The sequence below is a fragment of the Cynara cardunculus genome (assembly GCF_001531365.2).
Source record: "Cynara cardunculus var. scolymus isolate 2C chromosome LG 1, CcrdV1, whole genome shotgun sequence".
Classification (NCBI taxonomy): domain Eukaryota; kingdom Viridiplantae; phylum Streptophyta; class Magnoliopsida; order Asterales; family Asteraceae; genus Cynara; species Cynara cardunculus.
Genome location: NC_037528.1, coordinates 20,639,934 through 20,651,263, shown reverse-complemented (window position 1 = coordinate 20,651,263; position 11,330 = coordinate 20,639,934). Strand labels below are relative to the sequence as shown.

At 37.4% G+C, this 11,330-nt stretch overlaps 3 protein-coding genes across 3 annotated transcripts; 1 reads left to right on the top strand and 2 right to left on the bottom strand.

Annotated features, from left to right (window-relative positions):
• Window positions 1-46: 46 nt before the first annotated feature.
• Window positions 47-1,806, bottom strand: LOC112523001 (protein FAR1-RELATED SEQUENCE 5-like). The gene is made up of 2 exons (XM_025132452.1): window positions 1,785-1,806; window positions 47-882 (listed from the first exon to the last, which is right to left on the bottom strand). The coding sequence occupies exons 1-2, from the start codon at window positions 1,804-1,806 to the stop codon at window positions 47-49; spliced, it is 858 nt and encodes a 285-aa protein (XP_024988220.1).
• Window positions 1,807-3,348: 1,542 nt separating this feature from the next.
• On the top strand, window positions 3,349-6,769 carry LOC112500185 (probable pectinesterase/pectinesterase inhibitor 51). Its single transcript, XM_025103531.1, has 2 exons — window positions 3,349-4,267; window positions 5,367-6,769. The coding sequence occupies exons 1-2, from the start codon at window positions 3,349-3,351 to the stop codon at window positions 6,047-6,049; spliced, it is 1,602 nt and encodes a 533-aa protein (XP_024959299.1). The 3' UTR covers window positions 6,050-6,769.
• A 79-nt stretch (window positions 6,770-6,848) lies between these two features.
• LOC112500192 (actin-7-like) lies at window positions 6,849-9,562 on the bottom strand. Its single transcript, XM_025103545.1, has 5 exons — window positions 9,435-9,562; window positions 8,601-8,670; window positions 8,105-8,498; window positions 7,411-8,024; window positions 6,849-7,322 (listed from the first exon to the last, which is right to left on the bottom strand). The coding sequence occupies exons 2-5, from the start codon at window positions 8,658-8,660 to the stop codon at window positions 7,257-7,259; spliced, it is 1,134 nt and encodes a 377-aa protein (XP_024959313.1). The 5' UTR covers window positions 8,661-8,670; window positions 9,435-9,562; the 3' UTR covers window positions 6,849-7,256.
• Window positions 9,563-11,330: the final 1,768 nt, after the last annotated feature.

Below are 11,330 nucleotides of genomic sequence, written 5' to 3'. Positions count from 1 at the left end.
AAAAAATAAAATATAAGCCGAAACCATAAAAATTAATAAATCCAAATTACGATAACATTACATTAACGTACTTGTTGAAACGATATGTCGCATCAAATGACATAACATCACCGAACTCTGCGTAGTTCAACCTTGTCAACTCGTTKGCCCAAAACATTGATACCAAACGACCATTGTCAATTTTATACTCAAATACAAAGTTTGTCCCATATTGTCTTCTGTCGTTCAACATGTTTACCACCATTTGTACATCTCCATCACCAATGTAGTTATTGAGATCCCTCTTGAAATTCTTATAATCAACAACAGTAGAACCAACTTCATCATATCCACCTTTCAAACAAACCTGCAACTTGTGGGCTCTTACAGGCCCAATATTTGACATCGCCGACCGGTGAACCATAACTTTGTCATCATAGCTGACTTGCCTACTCTTACGTGATAAAATTCTATCAGCATCATCAATCAAATCATGGTTATGGTTGGGACAAAAATAGTATAATCTATATGATGATTGAGATCCCTCTATGTATTTAAACCTAACAGATGCTTTACAATCTGTAACTTTAAAGTTTGTATTTCGTACTTGTCTACGATGTCCATCCACTTCAACAGAGTCAACCGACCTCTTTTTTGGTTTTCCATGCTTATGACAAACAACATATTTTAGTTTGACTATACCACCCTTCCTTGTCTTCTGGGTTGATAGTCGAATATCAAACCCGGCAATGTCGGCATACCTTCGATACATTTCAATTCCATCCTCCAAAGATGCAAAGATTGATCCAACAACCGGTTGAAATTCACTTGGAACATATGGGATACAAACTCCATCACAGCAAGGACTTCCAATCACTCCTTGAGCTGGTAACACAAAATGATCTATGAAACAATTACCAATAGTTATAAATAAAGAAAACAATATACATATAAACCAACTTAACAAAGTCTCATATGACATAATAAAACTAAACACAATTACTATTAAATTAAATTCAAAACAAAATCAACCTCATCAAGAAACATTACAGTAACATACAATTGTAGCTATGAGATGTTTATCACATGTGATAAACATAAAAAATTCTCACTTACATAGATATCACAATTATAATAATTGATTTGGTGTTACAAGTTGAAGGTGATATTAACCATCTTGATTACAAAAATAGCTATCATTTTTCACTTGCTGATTTACATTRTTTACTAGCATCAATCATATGTCTCATATCACATCTATCACACAATTATCACATCTATCACATCATTATCACAGCTACTGTGATCACTGGTAAGTCGATGCCATCAACATTTTGGGTGTCAAAAGCAGTTGTTGCTGCATCATTTACATAAATTTAATGGAAAACGAACCAAAGAGTATCCACATACATATAAACATCCGGTTTATCACATGTGATAAAACATCAAACTTTTCAATTTAAAAAGTAGCGAACTAAAAAAAATGGGATGTTTATCACATGTGATAAACATCAAAATTTTTAATTACAAAAGTAGAATAACATTAAACTCAAATCAACATATACCAAAAATAATAAATGGACAAAAAATGTTTACATTCACAAGTCCTTTTACTTTTTATCACATGTAATAAAAACCCTAAAAAACCATTCATGAAAATTGATGACATATTTTAATGTTATCACATCGTACCTTCTTCGTCGTTATCAGAATTACTTTCATAAAATTTGTCTTCGAGAAAACAATCTTGAGAAAAGTCCACAGAATCGTCGTTTGATAACTTGATCCTGAACAAACTTCCTTACCAACAACATTCAAGTCGTCCATTTTAGATAGACAAAAATATAGACACTACCGAAATGAAGAAAATATGTTAACCCATCGACTATGTGTAGATTATGATGAACGAGAAAGAAAATACGTTTGAACGAAGGAGACGCATGAAGGAGAAGAAGACGTGATCGAAGGAGAAGAAGACGTGAAACGTGAAGATAAACATGATTAATTAAAATAAAATAAAAATTATAAAAATTACTYAATTACATTACTGCCCTTATTAAATTATTTATATATAATAAAAGTTAATTTATTAATTAAAAAAGTTTGTGGTTATTGAGTTGTTCTCGCGTTTTCGTAAATCACAGGGGTTCTCGTTTGAACCTCCACCTATATATATATATATATATATATATATATATATATATTAATTTTAAAAAGAAATTAAATCACCTCTAAAAAGGTGGTCATGGTTTACCATTTATGATCCTAACAAGAATGAACGATACTATAAATTAGTTGAGGGGTTTCTCCCACGACAATACATGTGACCGACAACGCCTTGCATGTCTACTTTTCAATCAAGACATATATAGCTTTATCATTCAGCCATTTTCTCAATAATATATTACTATTAACATTTTAGAAACTTGATGACTTATTTTTCTTAAGCCTATAAATTCATAAGTATTTATATTATTGTACTTTTTTATTATCGCCTTCGCTCGTAGTGTCTAGATTCTCGTGTTTTCGTAAATGAATCTGTTTTCGTTTGAACCAACCTTTACCTAAGTGGAGGTTTAGACGAAAACATCTTCATTTTACGAGAACATCTTATCATACGTGAGGGGATCAGACAGTGTGCGGGCGATTTAACCCGCTATCTAATCTAGGTTGTACCGAAGGTCGTCCGTGTCTCTAATTTAGTATGAAATGTGATGGACTATAGAATCACACATGATTGATTATAATACAAGAGTGATCTTGCATTCCCGTAAAATGAGTGTCTTTTCGTTTGAACTATTTCTTATGTGGCCCCAATCATTTGCAAACCTCCTTATACATAGAAAACATACGATTAAGATATTTATGGAAAATGTTGTGGATTTATTTATTATGATTGAGATCTTTTATCGAATATGGCTAGACTTTATTTATTATGATCAACGTTTTAGATTATAAAACAATCAAAATAATCGCAAGGGTGGTGCCTGATTGGTTTGAGCTTGGCTCCTAAGATCAAAAATACTAGGAGGTCTCAGGTTCAAATCCAAAAAGGAATAAAAATCCCCTTGTGGCCATGGAGGTTCAAATGCGGTGACTCCGGGCTATCTGCAAAACAGATGGTCGTCCTGGGATTAGTCACGGAATTAGATATCCAGGTTAATAAAAAAAAAAACAGTATTTTGATAGAATCAGATATTCATTATAAAATTGATTTGTATGAATCAGAGGATTTACAAAATGATTAGAAACGGTTGCAAATATTAAATCTAACGTGACCCACCTTCAATTCCACCGTTAAATTCATATCAGTTTTATATAAGCCTTCGATGAAATGCATGGCAGAAAACCAATTGATCACCACATTCCATGGCTATCAGATTCATCATCATCTCTCTTCTCGTTTTCATTTCACCAACCTCCTCTGCCGCCGTCCGCCACCACCGTTCTCCGTATCAACCATCTTCCTCTGAGCAGATCCGGCAAGCTTGTAAGGCTACTAGGAATCAACAACTTTGCGAATCTTCACTCCGCCATTCTCCCACGGCAAATCCCTTGGAGATCGTTAGGTTCGCATTATCCGTCTGCTCCGACAACCTCCGTGTTGCCCAGTCCAAGGTGCACTCGATCCTGCAAGCGTCCGCCGGCGATCTCAACCAAACCACCGCCGCTAAGAACTGCATCGAACACCTCCGCAACGCGGAGTACCGTCTCAACTTAACGGCCAATGCGTTGCCACGTCGTAGGATCAAGGACGGCCGCGCTTGGACCAGCGCCGCATTGTTCTACCAGTCCGGCTGTTGGAACGCACTGAAGAACGTGAACAAGACCAACACGAAGATGATCAACGAAACGGTGTCGTTTATGGACACGTTGATCGGTTACCTCAGCAATGCTTTGAGCATGATGATGGCGTACGATGTGTTTGGAGATAAACTCGCGTCGTGGATGCCGCCGAAGACGGAGAGAGAGGGGTTCTGGGAGGCAGTCGGCGGCGGGAGGCAACAGTTGGGGATTCCGGCGGGGTTGAAGGCTGATGTGACGGTGTGCAAAGGAGGAGGATGTGAGTATGGGACGGTACAGGAGGCGGTGAATGCAGCGCCGGATTGGGGTGGCGGACGGCGGTTCGTGATATCGGTGAAGGCAGGGGTGTATAAGGAAACGGTTCGGGTGGCGCTTGAGAAGCAGAATGTGGTGATTTTGGGGGAGGGGATGGGCAAAACGGTAATTACGGGGTGTCTGAATGTGGGCCAGCCAGGCATTTCAACGTATGGCTCAGCCACTGTCGGTAAATCACACTCATCTTTCGTGCTCTCTGACTTTTGTTTTTAATGGTATTTATGGGGTTAATCCGTGACCTTCTATCACGGGTGTTTCGTAACGTTATACTTTTTTATAAAAATACATATCAGTATATTATAAGTTAGAAAGATTAAATTTTTTTAAAACTTTTTATTACCGGTATAACTTGTTTATTCAAATACTTAAAAGTGTTTATTACCGGTGACACACCGCAATAAGTCAATAAGTTGTTTTTATAAGCAATCTCAAACACCTTGTAGATAATTATTCATAACAAAATATGATTTACTTAATGACTAGTTGTGTACCTGCATAATACTGCGGGAGCTGTGAATTTTGAAGTTTCTTTGGTTTTACTATAGAAGATTTAACGATGATATAAGTTGCACATGATCTTTACATATTAATACAATCTATATGGTACCAATTACAGTTTATCGATGGAAAAAAAAATGGTATGACAGTTTAAAATTTAATATATTTAAAACCCAACATATTTAAACAACTCCACAAATGTGTTCGGTTTACACCAAGAGCAAAGAATCAAGAGATCGAGAGTGAGACCAAGAGTTCTAGAGCAATTGAATGAGAGATGAATAAGAGAACTTTTAATAACTCATGGTGAATATATCAGTTTGAATCTCACCTTGGGGGATGAAGATAAGACATACGAGGCATGAGAGGGTGAAAACATGAGTGAGAGGTGTCAAAAGGATCTTAGAAACAAGAAAAGAAAAGGTAATCATTTGTATTGGTAACTTGTACAATATGTTATTTTAATTGAAGATTAAGAGACTTTAAGACTGAATGCATAAGATAGTAGTACTTAATAATGCATTATGAGTTGTTTTTAAGACTTTGTGCATAAATTTATAGTACTTTGTGCATTAAAAATTGTTTTTAAGACTTTTGATAAATCTGATTTATAAGGTGGTATAGATAAATTAGGATTAAAGATCATAAATAATGAAATATTGATTTTGATAAGTAAAAGAAGAAATTATTACAATTTTGTGAACCGAGGTCTTTATTGGACAATGATCCTTTTGGTTACAAATTTTTTTTGAACAACTTTTATGCGACAGGGGTAGTCGGGGACGGATTCATGGCAAGTGGTTTAACCATCAAGAACACAGCCGGCCCTGGGACGCACCAAGCCGTGGCCTTTCGGTCCGAAAGCGACAAATCCGTTGTTGAGAAGTGCGAGTTCCTGAGCAATCAAGACACCCTTTACCTCTACTCCCATCGCCAATTCTTCAAATCATGTCACATCGAGGGCAACGTTGATTTCATCTTTGGCAACTCAGCTTCCATCTTCCAAGACTGCACCATCCTGATTCGCCCTCGTCAACAGAATCCCAAGAAGGGCGAAACGAATACCGTAACCGCACATGCACGGAACGACCCTGCACAGTCCACAGGGTTTGTCTTCCAGAACTGTTTCCTGAATGGAACGGAAGAGTACATGAGGTTATACCATAGTAACCCTAAAGTCCACAAGAATTATCTGGGAAGGCCGTGGAAGGAGTTCTCGAGAACGGTTTTCATCGGTTGCAAAATGGAGGCATTGATCACAGCGGAGGGGTGGACAGAGTGGACGGGTGATTTTGGATTGAAGACGCTTTATTATGGTGAGTTTGGTAACAGTGGTAAGGGGTCCAATTTGTCGGGAAGGGTGGCGTGGAGTAGCCGGATTCCGGCCAGGCATGTCGATATGTATTCCATCACAAACTTCATACAAGGCCACCAATGGGAGCTTACATCTTAATTCCTTTTTTCTTTTGATAATTATGGTGTTCTGCCAGCTAATCCAAAGACACTAGAAAACAGTCACGAATATCTTCTTACAGAGGAATCGAACCGGTGGCTTCTGGAAAGAATCCCCAAAAGCTTGTCTTATTGATAGTTGAGCCAAGCCCACAATATTTCCTTTTTGAAACAAGTACTATTGAGAATTGTTCAAAATAGTCAATTTGACCCCATCTCTTTACTTAATAGCCACATTTTAACTTATTAACCGAAATAATCAAAATTATGCAAATAAGATTTATAACCCACTTTTTTTAATATAATATTAAAAAAATATTGCATAAGCATACCACCCGAGGAGTGTATACCACATAGATTGTCCACATAAATATACGCAAATAGCACACAAACATGTGTAACGTCTACTTTTCTAAAATATTATATTGAAAAAGTTGGTCATACAAGTAAAATATTATATTGAAAAAGTTAGTCACACAAAGTAGCATAAATACCATTTGCATAATTTCAACTGTTTCGATCAATAAGCTGAAAAGATGACCAACTAAAAAGTGAAGAGGGGGTGGGATCAGCTATTTTGGATAATTGCCCTATAATGTTTATATGCTGCAAACTCACACCTTTGGTTGAGTTCTATCGATCACCCGAGTACACAGAACCAATGACCCCTAGGTCACGTCTTAATTCTTTCATTTCCCTTGGATCTAATATTTAGTTGTAAACACAAGGGGGGCTGCTGCTGCTGCATTGTATCATCTGAATTGATGAATTTGATTGTGGTTGTTGCATTTTAGAGACTCAGTAAACGCAGCAATAAATAGAATCCTTATAGTTGATAAAATGACCACAAACTGACTCTAACACAATTTCTGATACAGTAGATATTGACATGATTATTGCCAACAAACGGTTTAAAAAGGACCGACCGACCGACAGACAGCTTTAATTCATAATAAGACATCACAACCACTCTTCAACTACAAACATCCCTGGCAGCAATTGACAAATGGGGCAGATCAGAGCGGAGCAATGCACCAGCCATGGAAGCTTGAGGGATGAGATATGCTTTTGTAAACCAGCTTTCCCCATAAACCAACGTCTGCCAGTCTTAATTCACATGAAACATAACACGAAAAAAGGGCAATAGAAAACCAAAAACCAACTAAAACAAAGGGAACTCAACCATCAAAAGCAACAAAATCCATTACTTAGAAGCACTTCCTGTGGACAATGGATGGGCCAGACTCATCATACTCACCCTTGGAGATCCACATCTGAATAGCAACAAATGCAAAACAAGTTAGTTTTGATGCAGTGATATAAATTGATTACAAGTGAAAAATGTGTCTTGAAATTTTTTACCTGTTGGAAGGTGCTGAGTGAAGCAAGGATTGATCCTCCGATCCAGACACTGTATTTTCTTTCTGGGGGTGCAACCACCTTGATCTTCATACTGCTAGGAGCAAGAGCAGTGATTTCCTTGCTCATCCTATCAGCAATGCCGGGGAACATAGTTGAACCACCACTGAGAACAATGTTACCATAAAGGTCCTTTCTGATATCAACGTCACACTTCATGATCGAGTTATATGTGGTCTCGTGGATACCAGCAGCTTCCATTCCGATCAATGATGGCTGGAACAGAACCTCTGGGCAACGGAATCTCTCTGCTCCAATAGTGATCACTTGTCCATCAGGCAATTCGTAGTTCTTTTCTACAGAAGAGCTACTCTTTGCGGTTTCAAGCTCTTGCTCGTAGTCAAGAGCGACGTATGCAAGTTTTTCCTTCATATCACGGACAATTTCCCGTTCGGCAGTGGTGGTGAACATGTAACCTCTTTCAGTCAGGATTTTCATTAGGGAATCTGTAAGGTCACGGCCAGCAAGATCAAGACGGAGGATGGCATGAGGAAGAGCATAACCTTCATAAATTGGCACTGTATGCGACACACCATCTCCAGAATCCAGCACAATACCTGTGTGACAAAAGACTCGTTTAGGTATCAAATGTTGATGCAAAAAAGAATCAAACAGGGGCAAGGAAATCAAAACTAACCGGTTGTACGACCACTGGCATAAAGAGAAAGAACGGCCTGAATGGCAACATACATGGCAGGAACATTAAAGGTTTCGAACATGATTTGAGTCATCTTCTCCCTGTTGGCCTTAGGATTCAAAGGTGCCTCCGTGAGAAGCACGGGATGCTCCTCAGGAGCAACACGAAGCTCGTTGTAGAAAGTATGATGCCAAATCTTTTCCATGTCATCCCAGTTGCTGACAATACCATGCTCAATGGGATACTTCAAGGTAAGGATACCTCTCTTTGATTGTGCTTCATCTCCAACATAGGCATCCTTTTGGCCCATTCCTACCATAACACCAGTATGTCGTGGTCTACCAACAATACTTGGAAAGACTGCCCTGGGAGCATCATCACCAGCAAACCCAGCCTGTAGATTTAATTAGCAAATCAAATAAGGTCAAATTGAACATAGCCAAAGCAAGAAAGACCGATATAATTAGCAAAAGAACAAGAACAAAATAATACTAACCTTCACCATCCCGGTTCCATTGTCACAAACAAGGGGCTGAATATCTTCGGTATCGGCCATTTTTACAAGACTGTAACAAAAAGATAGATATAAAACTTCTACTTCATCTCTGGCATACAGATTAAATTGTGCATGAACTAGTAAACAAAACAGAAAGAAAGACTTTAAAAAATGAATGATCCTCAATTGCACATAGAAGAGATCTATCCATCTGACCTTTGGCTTAACAGTACCAATCAAATCTTTACAACAGTTAAGTTTGTGAGTTCTGATACTCGTAGAAGACGTGTGTGTGTGTGTGCTTCTTTGCAGTTACATAAACAAAAGTTAACCGTAACTCCACAACTTACTTGGTACACAACATCCAAACCCATTGTTATGTGCTAAAAACAAATTAAAACACCACCAACCAAACACATCATAGTTATCGAGTTCGATAAGAACCACCCTCGGATCTTCACATTTTTAAGTACGTGAATCAAGCAGATCACAGATCGTCCAATACCACAGATCGTAGTAACCAGAATCGATAAAAAATCGACAGATCTGGTCACTTCATGTTACGAAAAGTACACATATCAAGTCAAACATAAACCAAAAATAACAGATCTATAGAAATTAGAATCAGATCAAACAATCGCAACAACTATTCGGATGAAGCTACTACTTCAAAGTTAAAATCGAAGACTTTTCTTTAAAATAAAACGATTACAGCTCAAAACAGCTCCGATCAATCATCAGATAAGACGACTTCAAGAGATTCAGATCATCAATTGCTAAAACCTACCAAAAAGAAGATAGTCAAAGGAAAGTAAAAGGAGTCTAGAGGATTACCTGAATAGAAAGCAGATCGGAGTAGAAGACGATGATTATTCAAAGGAGCAGAAGCCGATCTCGGAGAAGAAGGACGCCGGGGAAGTTGAACCCTAGCCCTCAGCTCTCTCTTTTCTTTTGCTCGCTTTGAATTTTTGGAAATGGGAAAGGGAAGGTAGAGGAGAGTATATAGAGAAAGAAGGGGGAATCATTCAGACCACGAGAAAAGATAGAGTGACCTGGCGTTGACAGCCTTTCATCCTGCCAACCTTACGATCGTTACGGTGCTTCCTCTTGACCGTCCGATCAGACCCTCCTGCTTTTATCTTTTAGGGTTAAAAGTGAAAAACAAAAAACAAAACATATAATTCTTAGAGTGAATTTACATATTTGGTCCTTGCGGTTTGGTGAATTCCGGATTAGGTCTCTCAAATGAATAAAATAAAGTGATGGTCATTATTCTTTGCATTTCATTAGAAAATTGTCGTTAAGTGAGGGTCATTTTTGTCTTTTTCTTTCATTGTATTTTCAAAAAAATAAAAATTAATATAATATGTGTTTATATATATAATGAAGACTTTACTCACAAAACCTTTCTTCGTTAGCCCTCCACCTTCCTATCCATCTATTTGTCTATCTATATCTCTTTGTGACTATCTTGCCTCTACTCTGATAATGGTGGCAGTAGCCTTGGGTGGTGCATCGATGTATGCATTTGCTTTTGAAGCATCATTTCTAGCTTCAACTCCATTTTTAGCTACTGCAGCATCGCCCTAAATGGAGATCAGGAAGTTGGAAAGGGAGGGAAGAGAAGGATGAGACGGAAGGTGTAGTGGGATGAGGGAAGGGCGTGGTAGGAGAGGGGAAATGGAACAAGTGAAAGTAATTGAGGTAAGGTAGGCATATGGCAGGCGACTGAGTTGTAAGGGAGAATGGTGGTTGTGAGGGGTCACGACAGATCAGTGGAGAAGGTAGGGGCAGTTAGCCACGATGGTGGGTAGTGGTTGTCTCTATTAAACGAGGAAGGAAGGGGATGACACATGGTAGCACCTAATTAGGTATTTTAGAACTATTTTTTAAGTATAAAAGGATTCAAGTTAACATTGCTTAACAAGATTTTCTTTAACGTGGTTAGAAGAATGGATCTAATATGTAATAAAACAGAAACCATGGTAACCATCAATGTAGTTATTAAATTTAATGGACCAAATCCATAGTTTTCACTATACTACAAGGACCAAATATGTGATTCACTCATTTTTATATTAAAATGATAATAATAACAATATTCCATGGAAATAATATTAATATCAAACGATTATTTTTTAAGGAATGTCAAAAAATTATTTCTAATTTTGACATTTTGTTCAAAGCACCAATATTTTGTAGTTTATTTACATTTGTTTCTTCTTTTATTTATCATGATTTGGGATCATATCAGACCAATATGTTTTTATGAGACCCATGAGACTATTTTTTTACACTTGAAATTTCACAGCAAAACGCTGTGAAGGTAACTTTCACAGTGTTTTGCTGTGAAAGTTCGGCTTTTTTTACTTTCACAGTGTTTTATTGTGAAATTTAAAGTGTAAAAAGGTGATCTCACAAAAAACAGACTGGTCTCACGTGAACAAACCTCATTTATCATCCATGTTATATTTGTTGTCCATCACTTATCTTGTATTTCTGAAGAACAATAGGTTTGATATTTTTTTTAAGAACGATATGTTATGTTTGTCCTGATGGTGCAATATTATCACAAAGAATAGGACATGCAATGTACAGGAGGTGAATATAGTTCTTAAATCTTGTTAAACTTTGTGATGAATAATTACATCAGTTAGCTCATGAAATTAAACTCCTAAACCATGTTAACGTTATACCCAGTCTAAGCCAAGATCATATAGCATCTGGATA